This window comes from Squalius cephalus (genome assembly GCF_949319135.1).
Source record: "Squalius cephalus genome assembly, chromosome: 4".
Taxonomy (NCBI): domain Eukaryota; kingdom Metazoa; phylum Chordata; class Actinopteri; order Cypriniformes; family Leuciscidae; genus Squalius; species Squalius cephalus.
Window position 1 is genome coordinate 46,039,892 of NC_137125.1, and position 27,598 is coordinate 46,067,489.

Consider the following 27,598-nt stretch of genomic DNA (forward strand, 5'->3'; position numbering starts at 1 on the left):
CTGTTTTTCGCCTACTATAGTAAGGAAATATGCGATTTCAGATTCAGCCTTGATTTTGTCCATCGGAATTGACTGGATGGTTGGATCATTGTCGTTCGCTACACTGATTGATTGATTGATTGATTGATTGATTGATCTTTATTATTCCCAAAGGAAATTCAAGGCATCCAGTAGCTATACACAAGACAACACAACACACACATAACTATAGCAAATATAAAACTTAACAATAATAATAACAGTCCTATATAACATTCAGAAATACCAGAAAAAAAAGTGCAATATAAAAATGTATATATACACTGAAGGGTAATAAGAATTGATAGCTCAAAAATAGAAGAATATATAACCATGTACATAACTCTCGTCGTTGAAAGAGCTGATGGGAAGTAACTTTGATTTTTTTAATCAGATTATAAGGGCACATGAAATTGATTTAAAAACTAATGATTTGCACATAAATCATTTATTATAAACATTGAAATATTCCAAAAATAAATGAATTGTCAATTTTGAATTTGATGGTGAGTTTAAAAAACATAATGCTCATTTTAGACTGTTAGCTAAAGGAAAACTTTTCCCTCTCCTCCTTCACCTAAATATTTTCATAGGACCTAGATTACACTAATACTTTAAATGAATCATCCAGCAATGGCTGAACTATTATTAATCATTACAACAAGGCTCAGAGCAAATTTTCTGCAGCTAAGCCTGAAAAGTAGGCTATTCTTGACACAAGTAAATGAACCAGAGGCTACTCTCCAAGAGAACAGGCTAGCCTAACTGCCCAAGGGGCGATCCCATCCTCACCAAGCGAGGGATGAGGAGGCATAGGCACTCTTTTGTTTGAGTGACCTGATCCTTTCTAATTCCATGCGTAAAAAAACTACAAATATGATTGTATCACTGTGGACGTGCCTGTCTTATCACTGAGGCTAATTATTCGAGACTACTGAAGAACACAACGACCTTCAAGATAAATGCATTCTGCCTTTAGTTTATCATGGCACGCTGATGATGTCCTTTACCGGAAAAAAGCTGATGTAAGGAATGAGAGATAATGTCATTTCAGCTAAGTGCACGGACAGAACTTGGCAAGAGCTCTTTTAATTTACCACAAATGGATGGGGACTGTTTGTGTGTTGCAATTTGTTTTATATACCTATGTGCAATTAGGTTAAATAAAACACCAACAAAAAACATAGTAGATGCCAATATCAGTAAAAATCTGCACAAAAAAAAATAAGGTAAATAAGGTAAGGTGTCCCATTTTGCTGTTATAAAGGCACACTTTTTGCACATTTTTACAAGGATGATGGGGAGGGATACAGCGATTTTACATCTTCTAAAACATACGTCTATAAGGAGCACACTTTTAGCTTTTATAATTCATTAAAAATATTAATATGACTTTTTTATTTTATTTATGTCATGGGACAACAAACCTCTTCACCATGAGTAAAATCCTTACAGATTAAAATAATGAAAAATACCATGACATTTGAATAATAAAATCATATATAATAGGCCTATTGTTAGCCTATTTCATATAATATAATTTCTTACAGAAAATGTAGCCTACAATAAATATTATATAGATACATTTCCTATATGATTTTATTAAATTCATATTTAATAAATAAATAAAAATTATAAGTAGAATTTTCATACAATTATGACTTATTGGAGTAAGCTGTTATATGGCCTATACTTGATAAATATTTAAAATACTTGTCACCCAGTCAACAAACATTTACAAACAGCTTGCCCCAAACAAACTGAGTTAAATTACTAAGAGAGGGTGTCCCAGCCGGGACGGGCTGCTGCGAATACGATCCAGCATCAGTTCGGTAGGAGGTCCCTTTAAGTTTCCATTGAAGGAGGCAGCACTATGTCACATGATGGACATGATATAATGCAAGTGAGTGTGTGTGTGTGTGTGTGTCCATGGCTACAAAAAAAGAGAGTAATGCAACGCAGTCGTCAAGTAAACGCCCCGTTTCCAGAGTTGGAGCTCCTGGAGCTGCAGTATTTCAAACATCACCAGTGATGGTTTCGTAGTGCGGACCGGACTGCACCTGCTGCCACGCATATTATAGCCTAGGCTATACGCACTTTTATAGATGCAAGAAGACGCACGAGAGAATTTGCGTTCACGTGAACTTCTTCATATGATGAATGGCACATTTGCCGCAAACTCCTGGCTGCTGAAATGTGTGGATTGTTATGAAGAACAGTTCATAAAGTAAGTGTGTACATTAATCCCTTAGGCTAATGGAAACGTATATGCATGCTCAGGAAAAAGCAACGGGTCTCCCGTTGCTAAGAGGAGGTATTCTGTTGATGTGCCACATTTAATGCTCTTAAACTCTACCATCCCTTGCCAACGTCCGCATTCCGGTCTCTGTTGCGCAGATTGAAATCCAAAGTTGTGGGCGAACTAATTTTTTTTTTTATCCGCGATTTAATGCTGTAATAGGGATGGCGTCTTGTTTAAAACCTCTAGCCTGAGCACTTCTGTTAAAGAACAACATCGCGCTAGTGGGCAGTTGACGTATGTCAGCAACCGAATATAACCTAGCAATATCTGCGTACATACAGCCGACTTCAGCCTTTAATTTGGACCATTAATTGAATATATTGAGGTGTAAAGCTTCCAGAAACGCAAGAGGGATCATTAGAGATCTATAGCAGAGCCTCGTGCACTTTCAGAAGTTGCGCTGTTATTTCAGGACCATCGTCATCATCATCATCATACGCAAGATAAAGCGGAACAGGCGCTTCGGCGATATGAAGCAAAACTTCGCAGAAAAGATGAGCCGACTCGAAGCCTCTCATGAACACGTAAGACTTTGGGGATTTTTAATTAATTTGAATGTTATTTAATATGTTTACGTATGTATAACTATATAGGAGCCTATAGGAATTTACAGGTAACATATTGTTTTGGCAATAACATGGGTTTGCTGCGTCACTATAAAGGAATAAATACACATTACGTTGTGTTGTGCTTCTCACATAGCGTTAAGTAAAGTATAAAACTAATTTATTTGATGTTTAAAAACAGTGAGCGAGGTGATGAACCTATTTCAGAGTGTTCGGTCAGTGCGCAGGTCCAAAACCTCGCGCTTATTTTCTAGATACATAACGTTAGAGCGAATTCTAACCATGACGCGCGATATTATCCTCTATAAACGAACGACTGCTGTGTGGATCAATATTTGAAACAAATTAGACCTCAGTTATCCGACGGAGTATGTTAAGCTATTCATCCGCGATAACGTGCGACGCCACTACCTTGTTGTCGTATTGGAAGGAAAAACAACCCGAGCACTTGACAACAATCTGAGCGTGCGCGCTCACTGCCAAGTCGAGAACGCGCAACATGTAGGTTGAGTCAGCCAGAGCCATATATCTCTATATGGCTCTGGGTTGAGCCAGCCCGTGGGGCGCGTCGAACAGAGAAGCGCTGCGCAAACGTGCGTGAAATATGTGCTGAATTCGGAATCGCTTACTAGAATAGCCTAACTGTGAATACTCGTACTACCTTAGTATGCTAGTATGTGGTTCCGAACTCTGCAATGGTTTTGATTTCTTTTTAGTGACGTATATGGTTTGTCACAAAGTAGGTCGCTAAGCAACCACGGCAAGCAGGTAAAGGGCGAGGAGGATTGACGTTGACAAGTGACGGTTCCGCAAATTATGATCACTCATTTCAAATTAGCTTATGTACCATAAATAATGGGCCATTTTTTTTAAATATCATATTTTTGGGCATAGCTTGCCTGGATTATGTAGCCTGAGGCTTATTACTTAATGAACTTTGGCGATTTATGAAGGATAACTGTAAAAATATTTTTGCTGCCTTAAATTGTTTTAAGTACAGTCAAATTGGGTGTTTAAATCATTTTAACTTAAATTACATTAAACTGACTTTATAATACCTCTAGAACGGTTTATCTCAATGTCACATAGTCAGTTGGCACAGTATACATTTTGAAATCTACCAACTTTGGTGATGGACACTCATTCTGCTGCCAATCACCTGAGCTGAAAAAGCCATGTGACTAATGACTCTTGAGGAAAATGATGTAATGACAAAGCTGATTGGCTGATGACAGCACAATACGCATAGTCCCAAGCCTTTAATAGTGAGCTGTGACCATCCAAAGGGACCCCCAAAAAAGGAATCGGTCATGGTTAAACATCTACTGCACTTAAATGAAATATTTGCTATTTAAATATGCAAAAGCTCCCCTGAGTCTGACATCTGATATATTTACCTCTGCAAGATTTACCTCTGTGGGTAGCACACAATTAACACACAGTGATGGCAAAACACCTTAGTTGCATTACCTGTTGTGTGAACTACAGGCTTCTTTCAGCTGCTTGTTGAAAATGCATATTTGTTTGACCATTTTCTAACTTGAGAATGTACTTATACTGACAGGATGGTGATCAGTAGCAGGTGTGAGGAGATATTGTTATGGCAACCGTGCATTTCAAACTGATTCGCTGAAAGCATGTAGGAAAGCATTGGCATATCATCTTGCATTGGCAATGAAACTGTTTTCCTTTTCTGCAGTGTCATCCAGTTGGGGATACTTAAAGGATTAGTTCACCCAAAAATGAAAATTACATCATTATTTACTCACCCCCATGTAGTTCCAAACCTGTAAGACTTTTGTCTTTTGGAACACAAATGAAGATATTTTTAATGAAATCTGAGAGATTTCTGTCCATATGAATCGGGCAGTTTAGTTCAAATTTTCTGAAGATGCTCAATCGCTTTATATGATGAACAGATTTGTTGGCTTTTATTCACATAAACATTCATCAGCGGCCATAAACAGAAGCTCAACCGTACTTGATTTGAAGCACGAGAACAAACCTCATTGGTTCTTGCGGAAGCTCATACGTGCTGCGCAACACAAGAATGAACCTTATAAAGTGATGAAAACATATATAGTGACTTCCATTCCGAAGATTAACGAAAGTCTGAGGGTGAGTAATTAATGACAAAATTTGCATTTTTGGGTGAATTTACCCTTCAAGTCAATGAGGGTAACAGCTGAAACGAGAACATGTTTTTTACCAGGTCATAGCCTGGTCACCTTAAATTTAAGTGATCTCAAACAACACAAATGTTTGTTAATGTTGTAAAGATGAGGGGACAAGTTCACAATGTACTAAAAGATCACAACTTCCACCGAAACTCCATCTGTGCTTTGCGTGTCCCTTAAGTAGCAGAGTAAGCCAAACGACTGGCTCCGTTCCAACTTATGTTGGCTTGGAAACTTGTTGGCTGTGTGTCAAGTCACTTGACTTGACGTCCCTTGAATTACAAGTCACTTGAGCGATAAGTGACAGAATTCTTAGGGCTTTCCTGATTGTTTTGTACTTTGTAAACATTCCCCGAAAAGGATGGTATTTATGAGACTGGCTTGTCTTTGTGAATGGGAAAAACCGACTCGAGGTCATGTTGTTCTGGGGGGAGTTAAGTGGATCAGTGTGCTGTAAGGAGTTATTTCCACTCTGGGATGAATTAACAAGGCACATTTACTCACCACTGCATGGAGGAAAACAATAAGATTAACATTGCAGTGAAATTGAACCAGGAGCTGCTGACGCATGGGTGAGGTTTGGTGTGGATGTTTGTGTATGCACATTAATGTGTGTTCCCGCTCTGCGAAAACAAACAGACATCATGAAGTGCGTCATCAGCTATGATGTACCAGGCTTATTGATAGCAATGCAGATCACAAGAGCTCCAGAACCTTCTCTAGAAGTTACATTTGGTCTAATTTTGTCTATTACCTTACATACCTCATCCAAATGTGTTTGCGAAACTTCCAAGCAAAATCCTCATGCAGTTTCAGCTCAGATAAAATCATTTTTAAGCCCAGACAGCCTGACGTTCAACAGCTTCCTCTTTTGATGAGTCAACTATGGCCCGCCAGCAAATGCAAACATTTTACTGGAAACCCGAGATTAAATGTACGCTTCTAGAGAACAGCTCAGAAACAACAGCATGTGTGTTTCATTTCCTGATGAAAATAGCACGATTTAAATGCACGCTCGCGGTGTGTTTGTCCAGGTGTTAATGTGTGTTTTATTTGAGGCATCTGCGTATGTCAGGTTGTTACAGTTTAAATTAGCATGTAGTGATGATGTTAAAAGGTGTTGGAGTGCGTGATTAGGGGTTTGTTTTGGTGCATATGAGTGTGTGTGATTCACGCTCAGCTGTGAAACCTGCGTTTCCGCTGTGGGGTGTGTGTGGTCATGATGTACTGCTCCCATGTGACTGCGTGTGTTTACATCCGACGGTGGACGGGAGGGGAAGTGAGCGATGACGCAGGAGCAGCAGTACAGAAGCAGAGACTGCCGCCATTACCCTGAGCAAAAAAACAGACAGAATGAGTGAAGAAAAGGAGACTAACAAGACTTCAGAGAGGATATATGGTAGTAGAGTTGTAGAGGAAGCAAGAGAGTTGAAAAATATGGGACAACAGAGAACCTTAGCTGTGTTCTGATTGAGAGTCCCTACACAGTGTTCACTGCTCACTATTCCCTGAGCACAGGATATCTGTTAAAGTGCACTTTACTTGACAAAATGCGTTAATTCAGAATACTCTGCAATGTCATCGTTCCACACCAAAAGTAAGACTTTCTTTCATCTTCGTCACACAAATGAAGATATTTTAATGAAATCTGAGAGATTTCTGTCCCACAACTACTGCTTTGTTGCTTCAAAAAGTTCATAAAGAGATTGTTAAAAAATTCTGAAGTGACACCATCACTTTATATGATGAACGGATTTAATTTAGGCTTTTATTCACATATAAACATTCATCAACGCATTTGGTATACGTAAGCTCAAGCATGTTTGACGTGCGTGAACCAATGAGGTTCATTCTCGTGTGTTACACAGACATTTGAGCTTCCACAAGAATCAATGAGGTTTGGTGCTTGACGCGCAAAGTGGTAGTTGTGTGGACTGAAAAATATAGGGATGGAAATCTGATCATTCCCTTTGGAAGGATCAGATTGTCAGATGATCAGTAGATTGGAATCTTACTTAAGATGGCAGAATACCCTATCCAGTCCAATTCGCAGGGCACTTTTAGTCAAGTGGAAAGCACCTCTTTATTAGCTGGGTCAGGTATTTTTAATTAGAATTGGAGCTAACTCGGAGAGTCGAATAGTGGCCCTCAAAAAGTAGGATTGTAAAAGTAGGACCCCTGACATTAGGATACACTGAGAACTTGATCTTCAGCCTCCTTGAATGTGGGTGCTGGAGGTGCGTCAGGAGAAGGGTAGTCTTTCAGAATACACTTTTCACGATCAAATAATTTCCAATGAATAACAAAAAAAAAAAAAAAGAATTAAGCTGTTTTACTTGGAAAATACGTTACACAGTGAAAATAAAACGTGTTTTGAAGGCCGTTTCAATTTGACTTTGAAGTTCATCTCTAGCTTGTTGCTCTCAAAATTGATCACCCAGTAGCCAACAAATCATTCTCTTTCATCATTCCTTGCCGGTTTCAAGCATGTTAAGCCGTTCTTGTAACCCACAGCCATTTATGAAATTCAAAGCACTAAATACCTCTTTGTGTTCAAGAAAAACTCTGGTACTTATGGTTTAAAAGCCTTTATTCAAACCTTGGCTTTGTGAGAGATCCTTCCTCTCTTCCCAGGGCTTCTCAGGTTGGCAGAGAGAGTGCGGCGATGGCCGATATTTGTGTCCCGAGTTCCCGGTTCCCAAAGTGTTGAATGGGAGAGGAATGCGCCCGGGCAAGCAAAGCTGGCACGACCCCTGCCTGAGCCCTCCGCTGCCTAATGTGAACTCATATCTCACTCGGGATGCCATTGACAAAGAGCAACTCTCCACGGGCACTGTGTTCCACCCTACTCTAAACCTCATCTATCAAGAGTGAGGTCTGAGTGTGTTTGTGTGTGAGAGAGTTGGATAGTTACTGTGGCTTGGCTTTCAAAGTGACCAGCATAAAGAGGATACATTTTCACAGAGTAATGACACAAGCTCGACTTGGCAGCGGTCGGCAAAAACGCTTTGATTCCACCGCACCAGAGAGCACAACGCGTTCCTTATGCAGATCCCTTAGCAGAGGAAGCGGTTCGGTCAACGTAACGCAGTAAACTTTCACAGGAAATGTAAAACGCTACAGGCAAGAAGGCCAAACTAGCGTATTTGCATCACAGTCCACCAAGGACAGCTTCTTTTCTTAATTTAGCCATTTTGTCAATGAAAGAAACAATGTGAGCAAGTGATTCCAAATCAAATGACTTCCTTTAACCATTTAGCCAACATTTTTATTGAGTATTGTAATGCATAATAATGAGTCATTTTCGCTGGACTGTTTCTTTTGGACAGAACCGAAATGATTCCAGTAAATTCTGAAAATAATTGTTCAGTTACAGACAGTCCCTTTACAGACTTTCCTTTTTTTCTGATGGTGAGTGGAGATTATTGTTGTAGAAACTTCCTTGGCGGTACAGTATCGACTTGTTTTCCAACTAATAAAAGGACTCAGGCAGGGTGTTTGTCTAGTTGGAACCAAGGCCTTTTGGGGCCTTTAGTGAAAATCAGGTCAATTCCACTGGGTCATTCCAGCCAGAGGAAAACTACCCTCATTCCATATTTAAAAACCATCTTTTTCTTCCTCCTCTTTTTGTCATCTGCATGCCCTGATGCAAAGTAAACAAGCCAAAGGAGTGAAACCATACAAACAATTACAATAAAGTCTAATAAAGTTCCATAGCTAGTATTTTTACCCCTCTAGAAGAGCCTCTTTTTTAAAAAGCTAGAGTGTTTCCTTCTCATTGCCTTTAGCACTTGCATTTCTAACTATATCATTGGGACTTCTTTCCACAACCAGTAAAAATGCTTTCAGTCAGGATAAATAGCATAAACTGCTGACTCATGCCATAAGCTAACAACAGAAGATGTAGATAGTTGCATTTCTGTGCAGGTTTGCTGAAATCTGCTTGACCCTGTTGGGAAAGGAAATGTACAAATGAGCAGCTCAGCTAGTTTTTTGTTTATTTATTTTTATCACTCAATTTACTTAGTGGTTGTGAGAGTTTATATTAAGATATAGCAAATGTGATTGGATAGAGTCATTTTTGTAGGACTACAATAGGCTTGTATATTCAGTCTAATTTCTGTACATGATTTTTAATTTATAGGGCTAATTGTTTGATACGTCGAGTAAATTAAATGTATGTGCATATACAATATCCCATTATGTTGTTTGCATAGATTATGTGTCTTTGATTCCAAATCTGGATATCTAAAACAAATGAAAACAACTTCACTTTGTCTGTACATCTGTTGGTGAATGCTTATGCAACATTTGGTCAAGTGTGATTTTTTTTATGATGTGTTAAGTGCTTGCATAATTAAAAATTACACATGAGGATGATGGAATTATTACCCTAAAGGCAGTTCTGTTGAAGGCTGTTGAAGGCTGTTGAGTGGTTGAAAGGAAGAGGTAGAGTGCTAAAAGTTTTATGTTTCAGGTCACATTTCACCCCAAAATCAATGGAAAAAAAGTCTTTAAAGTTATAAAAGTTACATTATATTTTGCATTATGAATAATATTTTTGTGTTGTGTGACATTGTGCTCATGATAATTAAGCTAATTTTGCTCCCACATTCCTGTGTACAGAGGTGTACTACTTTTGCATTTGTTTATTATTTCTCAATGGAGATTCTTATTATTGTAAAAAAATATTTATAAAGACACAATACAACTTACCTTCAATATACATCATCTTAATGTTTCATGAGATTCATCTTTATGCACAATCATCCAATCCATCTAAATGCTAACATCTGGGTCGTTTCTGTTCCTCTGTCTTTCTTCTTTTGTACACTTGAATGTCGTATAAAATGGGATATAATATTATGCGATAAAAATGGACTTAGCATGGCTGCCATATTTAGCCAGATTACTGATTTCCCCTTATGAATTGCTGAAGAAAAACAGAAAGGAGAACTGAGGTCAGCCAAATGCAGCTCCTTTGCTAATAGCCAGAAGCATTGATAGTCTGAGCTAATCTTACAGGAAAATGACAGATTGTAATCTTATGAGGTCAATTAAGTATAGTACACTATAAACAGTTACTCAGAGAGATATTTCAATATACATTTATTTCCCTTTTTCCATTAGCATTGATTTGGCTTGCTTTTGTCAAACAAACCTAATGCTGCATCTCTGATTGTTATCTGCTGTACAAGGGTTTGAATTCTCTCTTTTTTTTTTACCATGTCAGCCTGAAATTGTAACCACAGTCCAGATCGTCTAATATCCACCATAAGGTGGTGAAACATCAGCTAAAAGAAAGAAATCTCAGGGCACCATCGGCCAAAGGGTTGTTCATCATGACCAAGCAGTATCAGAATAGATACTATTACTCCATTACAGCTGCCTCCACCTAGTGGCTACTTTTCCATGCATTCTAACACACATAATTGTGACCACTGACCCTAGATCAGGCTTTACATGCTCAGATAAGGATAAGCAGAAACAATTTTAGTCAGGGATCAGTTCTCACCAGCATAAAGGAAGTTGAATCAGGGCCAACGAAGAGGCCATAGCCTCTCGTCAAGCTGCTAGGCTTCCAGATCTTTCTTTAGCGTGGGTAGAAGGCCTTTGACACCTCACCAGACACGTAGGCAGATGCTTGGCACACATGCCAGGAAGTGCTCACTATGCCAGTGCCACGTCACTGTACATACACATGCATGCGCTTGCATATATGCAAATACATACATGCACAGTGTGTCAAACATACACCCACGCGAACACATAACAAATGCAAACATTTCTCTCCACAAACAGTGAGAGCGTACACACAAGCACCCACGCGCCAACCAAGCAAAAGAGGACAGATGCCCACATGCAGACGCTCACAAATATGGCTACACAGAGAAGCCACTATAATGTGGCCTAACTTTTCCTGATAACGCTATCTATTTCTCTTTTGCATCTTTTTCTATTTAATTATTAACAGTGCTTGACAAACATCACTATTACTATTGCTTCCATATATTACTATATATTGTAACTGTAATATTAAGTATATTAACGTCCACATCAACAGACAATAGCATTCTGTTTATTATAATGGCGCGCTGCAGTATCGTCTGCCACTTTAAAGGTCCCGTTCTTCGTGATCCCATGTTTCAAACTTTAGTTAGTGTGTGATGTTGTTGTTAGAGTATAAATAATATCTGTAAAATTATAAAGCTCAAAGTTCAATGCCAAGCGAGATATTTTATTTAACAGAAGTCACCTACAGTGAACGGCTAGTTTGGACTACATCCCTCTACTTCCTTCTTTAATGACGTCACTAGAACAGTTTTTTGACTAACCTCTGCCCACAGGAATACACAAAAAAGGGGGCGTGGTCTTGTTGCGCTCCCACGGATAAGAGGAAGAGTTGCGTTTGTAGAGTGTGTTTGTCGCCATGCCGTCGAGACGCTGTTATTTTCATCCCGGAGTCCAATCACCTTTGTTTGGCACTGAGCGCATGCATCTCCACGTTATGGTAAGAGGCGAGACCTTTCCGGGCAACGTGCGCTAAGCTTCTGTCGAATCACAACACAGGAACCGCTGGCACAATCAGAACTCGTTACGTATTTCTGAAGGAGGGACTTCATAGAACAAGGAAGTCATCAGCCCGTTCTTAGGACAGTGAAAACAGCGGTATACAGATAAGTAAATTGTGTGAAAAATACTGTGTTTTTTTACACGCGAAACATGAACACATGATATATTGCACACTGTAAACACAATCAAAGCTTCAAAAACACACGAAAAACGGGACCTTTAAATGCTCAAGCTCTTTAAAGTCGGGTTGATTCTGATTGGCTGTCAATGTTTTTATTATTCATCAGCTGGAAAAAGAAAACAATCTGAAAGTGATTTCAATGATATTACCCCTCTGTTTCGTCATTGTTATAGCTGTGCTGTGGACTTCCCTATTCTCATTGAATTATTTATTGTTATAGTGTGCTACAATTTTTGGGAAATAATTTGACTATTGTGTGTAGTGGATGATAAAATAGGTGAAAATAAGTTGCACCAGAGCAATATATCTATGGTCCAACAGAAATATCATAGAGCTCTTTTGACTTGTACCAATAATCAACACCATAGCAACCACCCATAACACTCTAGCAATGACATAGCAACTTGCTAACAAGTAACAACCAATCAGGGGTGTGTTTCCAAAAAGCATGGTAAACCTAGATCATAGAAACCATTGGCACCAATTATCATTATGATCTACTAAATATGCTTTTGGGAAGCTCAGCCCATAGATATATACATAGATGCCTCATTAGCAGCTGTTTCTATGGGCTGATTCTATATGGTTATGGTTTCTATGGGACCAATTCTATACCAACCATCCATAACACCTTGACAATGGCATCGCAATTTGCAAACAATCAATCAGAATGCATTAGCAACACTTTAGCAACCACCCACAACACCTTAGCAATAACATAAGTGGCAAACAACCAATCAGGGCTGTTTCTGAAAAGGCACAAATGCCTTTACAATCTTTACAATCTATAGGCCAACTATGCTTTTGGGAATTGCAGCCCAGAACATATTAGCAACACCCTAGCAACAACATAACATTTGATCAAACAATCAGAATATATTAGCAACACAATGGTAACTGCCCAAAACACCCAAGCAACGACATCACTTGCTAAGAAGATAAGAACATGTTAGCAACTGCATAGCAACTCCTTGTTGCAATGTGTTTCTGTTATTCTGCTCTTCTCATCTATTACAGTTAATACCTCATGTTGTGGTTTATGTGCATGTGTTCACTTTTTAAATGCAGGAAGTTATTTTTAAGTGAGTTCTGGTGTTGACACGGTCCGGTGGCTCTTTCGCTCTCTTTGCAGCTGCCGCCTCAGGCAAACACACCAAGGAAGTGATGGATAAAGAAACAGTTGAACTGGGATAGCTTGGTTTTGATAACATGTACGGATTGGTTAGTAGAGAGATCATGTGACAGTTTCCAGCTGATGAGCAAACGTCTCAGCCTATAGGCTTTTCTGTCTCTGTTCTGCTGGACATGCGGGTGTATATGTACGTTATGTAACCTTCTGTCTCATAGCTTTAGCATCACACACTATGGAGGTTGTTTTTCTGAAGGCAGTGCAGTTCAAGGACTCCAATCACTCCAGATAAAGTGAGTTTTCAGAATAAAAATGTAAATCAGATTGTGCTGGAATGCTCCTGAAATGTGTGCGTAATGTCATCTCAACGTTTGGTTTTACTATGCAGTGTTCTTTGCTTCCACTAGAGGGTTGTAGTGCACTGATGCATGATATAGCAATGGCTGTTAAAGGGGAGGTGTGTAGAATGTTGTTTATCTCTGTCAGCTGTTTATTGGCTGCTGGGATTGTGGTCTGACCATGTGACCTCATATTGTTATATCATTTACTAAAATTAGCTCTTGACAAACACACACACCACTTTTAAATCCATTTGTACTCACTAACGAACACAAACAAGCCTTGTTCAAGATACAATAATTTTTTTGAGATGCGCTTGAGCCAAACCCACAGCCTTCATTATGCTTTTATTGGTGTATTCATAGATTTATGCAAATGAATACGCACATACACATTGTCGTCGCGTGAATTTCATGCTCACCAACACAACACTCACTATAAACACTCACAATCACTCATTCGCTGAAAAGATGACAATTTGTGCAGACGCGGTAATATACAAGGCAGTCACGCTCGCAAGTACACGGACACCTTGGCACACAGCACACAAATCTGGCACATTGCATACAGCACAACACAACACATGAATTTGTGCCCTGTTTCTCAGGCCCACTCCCCCCTCCCCGCTCCAATGACCATTGGCAACCTCACACTGAATGGCCTATTAGTCATTTTCATTGCATGTAGTCCCACTACACACTCTCCCACATGCGTGGAAGACCGTATATGCTCTCTTCGATGAAGTGTAAGTGTGTGCACATGTACTCTATCAATGTCTCCAACAGTTTGGGGACTTTAAGAATATATATATATATATATAAATATATCAAATAAATTTCAATATATGTGTGTGCATGCAATTTATTTGATGAATAAATTAAGTATATTTTTTAAATGTGTGCCATTATATTAGTGCTCTGTCAAAAGTAATTAAAGTATTAACTTTTATATAACTATATATATATATATATATATATAAAAGTTTTATTAATCATTAATATTAAATTAATTAAATTGACAATCCTTGCTTAAATGTATTATTTATATTTTATTTTAAAACAGTTAATGATTGGAGAAGTCAGATTTAAACTTATCACCCACTTAAGTGCCATAGCTCAACATGTCAGAACATGTACACTGCACTGCATAAGCACCACTAGCTATATTTCCAACCACCTATTTTTATGCACATTTTGGGATATCGTATAAAAAATCCGCTGGACGGAAACGCCAAAATGTGCATAAATTCTAAAAATGCTCACAAAAAAAGTATGTGCTCTCCTGAGTCGGATAAAAAAAAAAATCCCGTAAGAAAACATGCATATAAACTCTGATGGAAACACATTTAATGAATAAATTCCACGATGTGCATCAAAAAAGACACGTGACTTTGCGATGGGACGGGACGGCATAATTGGACCAACCAACGAGCGGACCGATCTCGTAGCACAGCATCTGAAATATATAATATATTATACGAACATAGCTAGTGGCTTCTCCTACTGCAGCAACTACCATTTTTCTTAGTGATATTTATCGGCAGTTTATGAGGAAGGACTGGATGAAAACGGTGCCTTATTCGCAAATGTTTTATGCTATATTCCAATTTTGCGCAGAAGTTAAATTCGCAACTTTGGATGGAAACAGCTACTGACTCTGACTTAATTTATTTTGAACCAAATTTATGTACAATTATGCATTCATGAGTCAGTTTTACCCAAAAAGATTCAGAGAGCATTCAAGCTACAATATTTTATTAGTTTGTATTTTCTCTGCAAATTGAACTGATGACCTTGCCGTTGCTAGCAGCACCGTGAGCATCAGCTGATTGTATTATGAGCAAAAGTCTATTAGTCATCAGCAATCATCCAGCATCAGTTTTCTCATATTTTTTACTTATCTGAACAATTTTCATTCAAGAAAGTGTATGTAATTGTGTTCATTATCAATAGACAACCATGTGGGTGTGTAGGGAACTAAATATTGTTTCATGTGGTTGCAATAATTCATTCCCAACCTCTCTGCCCTGGCACTGTTCTGGTTTATACAATTCTTCCCTTATCGCAATGACTCGCTTGAATTTTCTGCCAATAAAATGCTTGCGCATATACACGCTCTGATAATCATTCTGATACCATTGCTGTCAGATATACTCACACATTTCCTACTTCCTTGAAAAGACTCGTCCATTCCTCTAGGTCACTTTGAACACTGAGGTTTAAAAAAAAAAGTCATTATGAAAGTCCTTAGTCATGCTGACTACAAGTTGCTCAGCCCTGTTCTATATTTCATCAGCCTGACAGTATATCTTCAGGCAAGCTTTAAATCGAATTTGAATGCTGTTTTGTGATTTGCCAAATTTAATGTCATTTTGACATGATTTGCTAAAAGGATTGTATTTGTGTGGCTGCACTTTAATGAGATGAGTCAGTGGATGCTTTCTTTGCCTCAAGAACTGGACTTCTTTGTGGTTGGCTGAAATTGAGTGATGTAGCAAGTCACCTCTGATTGGCTGATCAGGAGTGCTGGGGGTCATTTGAGTTAGTCTGAACGAGGCCATCTCCACAGTGTAGCATCTCCATAGCAACCCCATAGCAACCCCATGGAGGTCAGTGTCTGGGAAGGCATGCATGAGTCATTTTTAATAAAACATCCTTTATTGTGTATTCTTGTAACCACTAAGCAATTGTAAATATGGTTAGTAATGGAAAGCGAGAGTGGAATAAAAAAAAGAATTGGAAGAAAGCGGTGGACAAGGACTAATCTAAAAGTAAAAAACAAAAGCATGACCAAGCATTTAACATGTTGTTACATAGAGTTAATTTTGAATTCTTGACCTTTGGCTGGACAGCTTCTTCTTTTTTCCAGATCTTTATCAAACACAAATGATAAAGATACAAAGCTGTCATAAGACTAAAGTACTGTGTTAGAAAAGCTACTCTGAAACCTTTGGTGTATTATGTCTGAATGAATCATAGTTATGTGTTAGGAACAAATTAATTTCTGAATCCGTCAGGTGCTTCATTAGAAACTTTTAGGGGTTCTATCATGGGATCATTTAATGGATTTAGTTTTAACTAATTTTGTTTTAATTCACTTTTAACTTTATTGAAAGTTTGTGAATTGAGCAGCTTTTAAACATACTTTATCCCTAGAAAAAAATTAAATAAGCAGTTAAATATGAAAGTGTATTGTGATGATTTAAGACATGTATCCATTTGTAGAACTCCATTGAACTTTTTTTCTAAGAGTGTAAACTATGAAGATTTCTTTGTGATAGACTAATCAATCTAAAGTAGTTAAACTACAGTGGAGCTAGTTAAGTACAGTTCAATTTACTAACAAAAAGTAGCTTACGACATTGAAACTACTTAAGGAGGCACTTTTTTCTGGTAAAAACCAATGAGGATCTCAGTTAAATGACATGCAAATAACACAATTACTGAAATAAATAAAAAAAATGAAATAAAAAAAAATTAATAAAAACTGTAATAGTATGTAAATAATTCTTAAATAACAGCACTAAATACAACCAATACCTTTAGAAAAACTTTTACAAATCTAATCGAAATATTTCTTTTGCTACAAATGATGCGCAGGGGATTTTGTGAACACTACTTTATTCATATGAATCAGCAAATCTACTTTTTGAAATATACTGTCTGACCAAATTGATTTGGATTTGTTTTGGAAAAGCTGCACAATAATGAAACAGCTTCACACTACCAAAAAATATCCATGGCTTCTTTTAGTAATGCTATGCTAGACCACAGATGAGCACTTCTGACTTTCCCACAGAGATCGGAACGTGTCTCGTTTCACGTATAATGCGCAAATATCGGCAATGGCACGTCTGTTAGCTGGTTTCGCAATGGATAACATCATTTGCTCAGCTGTTTTTCATCACAATGGCCTCTGGCTTCTGAATATGCAGCGATGCATCTCTGTTTCACCACAATCCTCCATACGCTGCTGTACATTAGCTGCGTATGAAAATGAGTCGTGACAGCGGATGAGGGAAGTGACCGTGTAATGTGACTCACAGCCGGTCAACACTCATTTTCCATATACAGTACATCTCTAACCTTCTGTTACTTTCTCTCATTCTCTCTTTATCTTTATGTTATTCTATTGAGCTAAGAGTCACTGTCCTTCTTGGAATAAAAACAGCTTGATGGTTTAATTAACTGGCTGGGGGATTTCCTAAAGCTAGATTCGATTATAAACACTGTAAAACTTTTCACTGTAAATTTACAGTAAAATACTGGCAGCTGGGTTGCCAGCCACATACTGTATTTTTACAGAACTAGTACTGTAAACAGCATTTACAGTATTGTACTGTAAAACGTTGTACTGTAAATTTACAGTAAAATACTGGCAGCTGGGTTTCCAGCCACATACTGTATTTTTACAGAACTAGTACTGTAGACAGCATTTACAGTATTGTACTGTAAAACATTGTACTGTAAATTTACAGTAAAATACTGGCAGCTGGGTTGCCAGCCACATACTGTATTTTTACAGCACTAGTACAGTAAACAGCATTTACAGTACTCCACTGTAATTACCAAATACAGAATATACCACATATTTTTACAATATTAAACTTGTCTACAGCAATAAATTGTATAGTAGTCACACTAGGAAAAAGAAAACAACATTTTCTGGGTTTTAAAACATTTATTTTGGTTAAAAGCAAAGATCAGAAAATTGCCTTCTGTGAACATGTTGGCTGAATTTTTTTTAAACATAAAATGCAATTTTAACACTTAACAACAAACAGATAACACTTAGCACTTAATTAAAGGGATAGTTCACCCAAAAAATTAAATTAGCTCAAATTTACTCACCCTCAAGTCATCCTAGGTCTATATGACATTCTTCTTTCAGACGAATACAATCGGAGATATATTAAAAAATGTCCTGGCTCTTCCAAGCTTTATAATGGCAGTGAATTGCTGTTTCTGTTTTGAAGTCCATACAAGTGCAAACGAAATCCCATTCAAAGTCTTCAAGTTTTCGCAGAAGTGAGGACACCTGTAGGCTTACAGTGTTCTTTTTTTGCACAACTTGGCCAGTTTTGTTTGAAGTTACTTGTCCTTTCTTTGTTTTTGATCCACGTTCAGGATTGATGTCAGGAAATCGTCTAAAAGGCAGAAAAGAAAGGAAAAAAAACAATGAAATATTATGGACTGAGTTTATATATTTTGACAGAGAGAGACAGCACAAAAGATGTGTAAATAAAAAACAGATATCGGTTTTAACGACTAATCTGTTTGGATAAAACTGAACAACATAAAAAAAAATGCAATGTTGGATGTTGTGATCAATAACTGATATTTTTTCTGCCCTGGTTAAAATACATCAACTCAATGTGTCTGTTTACATGTGCACTGTCAACTAACTAAACTTTTGGAAGTGGGGTTGCCAGATTTAAAGTTTTATTCTACAACTTTTAATATCATCCCCTCATCAGGTCCCATCAGAGTATCAGTGGAAAGGCAGCCATAGACTCTGTTTATATAGAGCACACATTGCCAGAATCCAGCCCAAACCTTTGTGACAGAAATAATTTAACTTTAATTGCAAGCCTTGCAATGTTTATTGCATACATGACTACATGATAATGTTAAACATGACATTTACCAGACTAAAATGCATGTTTGCACCCAAAAATGAAAATTCTGTCATTATTGCTCACCCTTAAGACTTTCGTTCGTCTTCGGAACACAAATTAAGATATTTTTGATGAAATCTGGGAGGTTTCTGTCCCTCCATTGACATCAATGTCATTGCAACTCTCAAAGCCCAGAAAGGTGGTAAAAACATTGGTAAATAGAACATATAACTACAGTGGTTCAACCTTAATATTATGAAGTGACGAGAATACTTTTTGTGTGCAAAATAACCCCAAAATAACCTCTTCTCTTACATGTCATTCTCCTACACTGTTTTGTGAGGATGAGTAGGCCGGAGTGTATTAAAGGGTAACTCTCGCCAAAATGCAACCTAGGGTCTTTTTGTTAATCTACCAGAGGCAAACTTTCATTTAAAAGCATAATTAGGATGGAAACGCCACTTAAGTTTGACCGTATTTTCGTTTTCGGTCTAATTGCCTTTTGAATGGGAGTGCTTGGACTATGATAGCATTAAAAATCGCTATTTTTTAAAACACTAAGGAGGCTCGACACAACATGAAACTGTGCTCGAAGTATCACCAGGGGCTCTACACATGAACTCCAGCATTGAGAACATTGTTTGTGTACACAGAGTTTACCAAAAATAAAGATTTTGAACAACTCACGGAAGCTGTGTCCGCCTGCATTTTGACAGTCAAAAATAGTCGATCTAATAACTATATTCTAGAGCTGCTGTAAAGCCAAAACAATCTATGTTACTGTAATTTCCTATTATCACTGTAAAGCTGCTTTGAAACAATCTATATTGTTAAAAGCGCTATATAAATGAAGGTGACTTGACACTGTTTACACTACGTCAACAGCGTAGGAGAATGACGTGAAAGAGTAGAGATTGTTGAATAATGTCGTTATTTTTTTGTATTTTTTTTTGTGCACAAAACAGGTTGCACCACTGTAGTTGCATGGATTATTTAAACAATGTTTTTACTACCTTTCTGGGCCTTGAAAGTTGCAAAGACATTTCTGTCTATGGCTGGTTCAGAAACCTCTCAGATTTCATCAAAAATATCTTCATTTGTGTTCTGAAGATTAACAAAGGTCTTACAGGTTTGGAACAACATGAGGGTGTGTAATTAATGATAGAATTTTCACTAATCCTTCAACTGAAAACAACTTGCACTGACATATCTTAAATATGTGACTGCCACTGTTTTGTCTCAAGATGCACACCAGTAATGTTTTTTTTTATTAGACATTTTTATAAAAGCTGCTTAAATACCCTAATTTTATTGAGGCCTAGACCTGTCTTAAAGGGTTAGTTCACCCAAAAATGAAAATGATGTCATTAATGACTCACCCTCATGTCACTCCAAACCCGTAAGACCTCTGAACTCTTCTGAAGACATCTTAAGATATTTTAGATTTATTCCGAGAGCTTTCTGTCCCTCCATTGTAAGTCAATGGACGTGTCACTGTTCACGTCCATAAAGGTAATAAAGACATCATCAAAGTAGTCCATGTGACATCAGTGGGTTATTTAGAATGTTTTGAAGCATCGAATATACATTTTGGTCCAAAATGAACAAAAACTACGACTTTATTCAACATTGTATTCTCTTCCGGTCTGTTTTCCATCCGCGTTCACGAGTCCATATTGACGCACCAGATAACACGTCAGCAGCGTCAATGTGGACTCGTGAACGCGGATGGAAAACAGACCGGAAGAGAATACAATGTTGAATAAAGTCGTAGTTTTTGTTCATTTTGGACCAAAATGTATATATTCACTTACAATGGAGGGACAGAAATCCTCTCGGAATAAATTTAAAATATCTTAAGATGTCTTCAGAAGAGAAACGGAGGTCTTACGGGTTTGGAGTGACATGAGGGTGAGTCATTAATGACATAATTTTCATTTTTGGGTGAACTAACCCTTTAAGCTAAGCCCAGTATGGAAACCAGGGCCATATTGTTCATACCAGTAGTCAGTCAGCTTAATAAATACTGTCAAGACAAGTCACAATTCAGTCTAATAGTTATATGAATGGCAAATATGCTAATGACTAACCTCTGAACAAACTCAAGGTGCTGCCTCTTCCTGGTACTGCAAGCTGAAGTTATAGGAGGAGGCAAACAGCGCTGCCAGGCCAGCGATGAAGCTAGGCTGTGATCCTTTCCACACACACCTTGACCTTCCAAACGTAATGTCCAGCACTGGTTGCTTAGAGATTGACCTGTAATTGAAAAAAAATAAAATAAAATGAATTAATAAATAATATTAATAATTAAAATAACTATTGTGGGTTCCACTGTGGTTCGATGTAGTTGTCTATCTATTCATAGTTCTATAAATTAAAATTTTCACCTAAAAATTAAAATTGATTAGGGTTAGAAGAACACTAAAACGCACTGCCATATTATTTTGCTTGTTTTAAGCATAAACTCACAAAATTTTTACTTATTCTTTCAGAAAACAAGACACTTTTTACTTGTCAATGAAATGCTTCTTCATGTAAGAATTTTAGATATCTGGACTGGAAACAAGAAAAAAACACTAATTAAGAAAAACATATTTTGCAGTGGAGTGAGTAAATGATGGCTTTTCATTTTAGGTTTAAACTTAAACCTTTAATGTTTACATACCAGGAAATAAGGCGTGGACTCTCTGGCAAATGTAGATTGCTGGACATCAGCGTTGCAAATTCCTGAAACAATTTTTAAAAAGGACAGCACAACCATGATCAACAGAACCAAAACATAAAACATATATTACAGATTAATGAGATTTGTTGAATATCATCTACTTATCTGCTTGAAGGATAACACCGTCTAACTTCTCTTTGAATTGTTAGGCAATTTGTAGGAACATATGGCATGGCAATCAGGAATACTACATTTGAAAACAGCATTAACATGGATTTTTTTATGCTAGCAAAATTGAAAATTCTGACAATGATTCAAAAGCACGATCACAGAACTGACAGCATTTGATAGCATTTTTTTTTTTTTTTTTTACCACATAGACTATAACTGTAACACTACTTAAAAGCACTTACATTAGCACTGGACCGTCATCAGATTACAAAGCCTGAAACGAAAAATATATATCAAAAGCAGGTCATGCAAATAACATGGTATATGTTGCCTATTATGTGAAATATCGAAGTTAACGTTAAATTACTTGGTAAACAGGTGGAACAGAGTGAATTGTTTGCGCGGCCGCGGTAGAAAACCGCGATCGCAAAATCAAACCAAATAAGCATTTGTGAAAACAATGTAGAAATGCGAACGCAAAAAAACAAAATATATTGGCTTACCGTATCACTCAGTTGAACAATTTTCCATCTTCTCAAACTCTAAATCCCACTAATCGTCACAGGCGCAGGTTATTCAGATGACAAATTCTTCCATCCGTCTTCATGTAACATTAATGTCGCCCATTTTCTGCTGCGTCACAGACAACTAATGTTTCAAACACGAACCGAAGCTCACAAAAGCTTAAAAATTGCTCACAGATTCGCAGACACTGTTTATCTTGTTAACAGGAATGATTATTCTGTTCAGTTGAATCCCGCTGACAAATCAAGTTTGCCTGTAGTAGCTACATGTCGGCTCGCGTCACATTTGAACTGAATTGAGCGCGAAAGAAATCAATCCCACAATGCAGTGCTTTTACAGTATGATACTGTATTACGAATTTATCGGGTTGAAAACAGAAATGTGCTGTATATTTACAGCTGTTCTGTAAAATATACAGCCTAATACTGTATTATGGAAATACAGTACAATTCTGTAGGAAATTCGCTGTAAATTTACAGTAAAGTTTTACAGTGAATCATTAACTCAGCCTCTAAACACTGTACAGCGGAGCTCATTAATTTTTTTGTCGTGGATTATAGCAGACACACTTCTGGACTGTGCTACAGTTTTTCGGTTTAGGGGCCGTTTCTATTTTAGAAGCTGTAACCGTTTCCGGAGTTTGATCAGGTCTGTTTGCATGATCAAAATAGGCACTGCTTTTTGTTCTTGCTCAATTTTTCTGTTTTTATTTTCTCCATAACATATCTCTGATAAATACTGAGGGAATGGGTCGTCATGGAGATGAAGTGAACAAGTAAAGATCCAATGATCAGCATTGGTGTGTGTGTGTATATATGTGTGTGTGTGTTGCCAAAGTCAGAAATAATGCACCATAAAAGGTAAAGTGCAGATGATTTTAGAGACAAACCCTGCTCTCATTCCAAGTGAGCTGACAGTATTCAATAAATGCATTCTGCCGTTAACTGCATTTTGTGGCGACTCAATCAGAAACTGGTCCAGTCATCAGATTCTAACCAAGACATCAACTGTCGCATCGTGGCTTTATGCGACGTTTTTCTGGTTACATAAAAAAAAAAAAAAACACGTTTGTCCTTTACTTCTCGGTATGTGACTGCTGACCAGTTTTTGCCATTTGAAAGAGTTTAACAAGATGTATTAATGCTTACTAAGGTTCATACTTAGGGTTTAGAATAAATCCTACAGTCATGAATGATACCTCAAATCATGTGGTTTTTTAAGGAAATGTTTGCTATTACATTTAAAAGCAATCAGATCTATGTTTATTGGTTAACTGGTGAAAAAATCCCATAGACTTACTTTGAAAGAGGGACACAAGTCATATCTTGAGACAACAATATCTTGTGTGTGGGATTTTTTTAGTTCGAGGACATACCCAACCACCCTAAACGGTTACCTTGCTACTGTATGTCCTAGCAACCGCTAAGCAATGCCACAAAAACACATTAGCAACACCACATAGCAACACCCTAGAAACCACCCACAGCACACTAACTCTAGGTGTTTTTTTTTTATAGGCTCACATGTTTTTCAGAAAATATTGGATTGAGAAGAGTAGAAGTTAGGAAGAAGTTGACACACATAGACAAAAACAGACCTTGATTAACAGAGTATGACTGTGAATAGAAATGTCCCCCTTATTCATATAGAACCCAGTTTAGCTCGTTTAGGGTTAATTAATGTGTGTGAAGTTTGTAGTGCTGTGAGAGTTGAGTGTTCAGGGTTTTTACAAACCCAGTCATATCTCAAATGTACTGAAATGTGAAAAGTAGTCGCTCATGTTTAGAAGTGTGTTGCTGATAAAGTTGTGGGTGTAGTTTTTGTAAATGGTCTGTTTACTTATGCCCAGTGGGATGTACAAAATCTGTGTTTATTTGAACATTAGAGTAGTGTTGCATAGAGATAAAGACAGTGGGAGAGAGATATGAAGAGATAAAGATAACAAAAAGTAATATGAATAACATCATATATTTATCTTATAAGATATTTACTGTATGGAAATATTTTTTTTAGAAAGAAATTAGTATCTGTTAAATAGATCAAAAGTGGTAAATTATGACAAATATACAAATATAAATTGATGAAAAGTATCAAATAAATTGTTCTTTTGAATTTTCTGTGTGATGCTGTCAATAGAGCTTAACATATTAAACCCGGTTTATTACTGTAACACTTTGAAGAAAAATAAATTGTTACATTTATTCTAACCGGAAACAGTTGTGTTGTCAAGATAATAATGTTGAATCTGGGCATCAAAACTTCCTAAAACCTTTCAGAGCACAATTCAGTGTCCTACCCAGTGCTCGAATTGAATCAAGTCTTATGGGGGGGTCCCCACCATAAAATAAATTTCCCCATAAAATTTTTTTTTGGGCGGGGGGTTGTTTAGTTGGTTAGTCTCGCAATATACAATTTATACTAAATCTACAATATATTTGATCATAATATGCATAAATATATACTATTTATTAAAAACTATTGATAAATAATAATAATAATAAATATGCTAATAAATATTTTCAGCATCATTACTCCAGTCTTTAGTGTCACATGATCCTTCAGAAATCATTCTAATATGATGATTTGATGATCAACAAACATTTATGATTATTATCGATGTAGGAAACAGTTCACATTTGTGTGTAAACCATCTTACATTTTATTTTTCAGGATTCTTTGATAAATAGAAAGTTCAAAAGAACAGCATTTATTTGAAATAGAATCTTTTGTAACATTATAAATGTCTTTACTGTCATTTTTGATCAATTTAATGCAACCTTACTGAAAAAAAGTAGTAATTTCCTAAAAATGTTTTAATAAATTCTTACTAACCGCAAGCTTTTGAATGGTAGTGTATAATGCTACAAAAGTTTCTATTTCAGATAAATTTAGTTTAGTCAAAGTAATAAAAATCACAAATGTTTGTTGAGCATCAAATCATCATATTACAATGATTTCTGAAGGATCATGTGATGAAGACAGGAGTAATGATGGTGAAAATTCAGCTTTAATCACAGAAATAAATTACATTTTATTGTATTATTATTTTAAATTGTAATAATAAATTCATAATATTACTGTTTTTACTGTATTTTGGATCAAATCAATGCAGGCTTGGCGAGCAGAAGATACTTTTGAACAGTAGTGTACATCCAACATTACCAATGTAGTATTTACCCTAAAAACAACTGGATGATTGATGTGACACTGTGATAATAATGTTTGTTCCAAAAGACTTGATTAAATGCATGAAACTAGTTTATTAGATATTAAACATATAAATTGTGACAAAACAGGCTGTCAGTCTGTGTGTTGGTGGGGATTTTTCAATGATTTCAGTACATACGATCTTTACATAGTTACGTCTAGTAGGTGGCAGCAAAGGACTGTTATGAGTGAGTAAGTCAGTTAGCAAACTATTCAACCATTTCAGTGAAAAAGGCTGCTTAATTCAGGAACAAACAATGCTATGGCTATCAAAATCAATCATTGCTATTTCAAGAGTGAATCCCGCATAAATGCGGATGTAATTCCTAAAACTTTGCAGCGTGTACGTGGCCATTGGTCCTAGCAGCATGAAAAACAAGTTTTATACAAATTCTGAATGGATATTAGAAAGCATAGAAAGCGCACAACGAGCGCTCCCTTTATAAGGACTAAAAAGCTGCTACTCATCTTCATCGAGATTTTCTAGCACTCCCGTAGAACCAGGACTATTGAAAATAATGAAAAATGAGTAACTTAAGCCTAAATGTTTCCAATTTATGGAAGGAATACAAAAGCCCCGACATGGAGTGGATATAGATATAGTAGAAAGATACATAGAGAGAGAAAATTACCCCTCAAAAAAGTCAGTAAGAAGCTTTCTCTTCCCGACTGCGAGTGGAGGTTTATTATTCTCCATTTTTTTTAAAGCTAAACTTATCTTCACTGGAGCGGCGCCAATCAAGCAGTCCTGTCTACGATGTCATGCGCACAGAGCTCTTTAGGTGTGGGGCGGGGCGTTTACATTTTAAAGAGACATGGCAACTAGCCTATAAACAAACTTAATATAAATTATTGTAAATAATTAATTCACAACATTTACCGTATCCATTGCATGCATTTAATCAGATTTGTCAGTATTATTTTTAATAAAATAAAAATATCTGAAGGACCCCCCTAAGTCTATTTTTTACTTCTTATGGGGGGTCCCTAATACCTTATGACGCCTCAATTCGAACACTGGTCCTACCCTTCTCAAAACTTGTTTTCTCTCTGCGATTGTGGTTGTGGTTGTTGTTGTTGTTGTGTTTAAACATGACATTGAATTGCATCAGCCCTACTCAAATTGGCCAATATGAATGAGAATCAAATTACTCCTTAAACCCTCATGCATCACATCCGATTCTCTCACGGGCACGCACACATACAAGTCCCAACATACAGACTAGATCAAGTCGATTGCTCCTGCTGTAAGTTCGGCAGGTAAACTTTAGCATGAGCTGTTCACTACCGACTCCATCTCTACTTTTCTCTGTGTGGGAGTCACTATCAGGCACACCGTTGTGTGTGTATGTGTGTATCCAGATGTGTACTGCTGTGCGCTCTGCCTGGTTGTGCAACCAACATGAATCATTGGGCAACATGGTCATAAAAATAGTTATTCAAAGAAGCACTACACAAGACACTGAACTTTGGAGACCACATGAGAGGTTGCACAGCTGTACCTGTGAATGTGTGTGTGAGTGTGAGTGTGAGTGTGAGTGTGAGTGTGTGTGTGTGTGTGTGTGTGTGTGTGTGTGTGTGTGTGTGTGTGTGTGTGTGTGTGTGAGTGAGTTTCATTATTGGGAGGAATAGATGTCGTGCAACTGAAACAGAGAATGAAAAAACGAGAGAGAGTGATGTGAGAGCTCATTTGAAGAAGGGAAATGGCAGTGAACACTTGTCTGTTCTGTTTTTTTCTCTCGCTCTTTCTAGCACCTGATCGTCAACGTGGCTGGATGGATAGAGGGAGAAAGAGAGAGACAGGCAGACAGAGAGGAGAGAGAGACGGAGGTGAGTACACATCGTCCTCACACATTGTTTTGGTCTGTTTCCCCCCACTTTTGGCTTGTACTGGAGTGTTTATATTTCTGGAACATTCGCACTCACATGGGCTGATGCTCCTGACTTCCTTTAGGGAATTTATCCTTTGACATAACTGAATTGTGGTACTTAAAATAGATTTATTGTAGTGTATTTTGTTTCAAAATAAACAATAAAAAACTCTGAGGCTTGTGACAGATGTTTAGTTTTGCTCATATTTTCGTATTATGTAAAATGGGATTTAACTGTTCTCTGACAAAATGTCCCT

The 27,598-nt window shown here is 37.2% G+C and overlaps 1 protein-coding gene and 1 long non-coding RNA gene across 6 annotated transcripts in view; one reads left to right on the top strand and one right to left on the bottom strand.

Moving 5' to 3' along the window:
- The first annotated feature begins 1,900 nt into the window (after positions 1–1,900).
- Positions 1,901–27,598, top strand: part of LOC307157175 (uncharacterized protein) — a 52,482-nt gene continuing 26,784 nt past the window's right edge. The window contains exons 1-3 of one of the 3 annotated variants that reach the window (XR_013820881.1): positions 1,901–2,245; positions 2,733–2,844; positions 27,223–27,300. Coding sequence is in view for 1 of the 3 variants with exons in the window: in XM_079869021.1 (XP_079725147.1) it covers positions 2,124–2,245; positions 2,733–2,844; positions 27,223–27,300 (312 nt within the window). In the remaining 2 variants the exon portion in view is untranslated. The remainder of the gene's footprint in view (positions 2,246–2,732; positions 2,845–27,222; positions 27,301–27,598) is intronic. The other 2 variants (XM_079869021.1, XR_013820882.1) reach the window with 2 other exon arrangements.
- On the bottom strand, positions 18,126–23,305 carry LOC307157771. 3 transcript variants are annotated; one of them, XR_013821069.1, is made up of 5 exons: positions 22,242–23,305; positions 21,981–22,012; positions 21,568–21,814; positions 20,993–21,158; positions 18,126–18,431 (listed from the first exon to the last, which is right to left on the bottom strand). It is a non-coding gene; the product is annotated as an uncharacterized lncRNA (long non-coding RNA). The 3 variants fall into 3 exon arrangements; XR_013821070.1 differs by lacking the exon at positions 18,126–18,431 and adding an exon at positions 19,034–19,083; XR_013821071.1 differs by lacking the exon at positions 18,126–18,431 and adding an exon at positions 19,322–20,220 and having other exon boundaries at positions 20,853–21,158.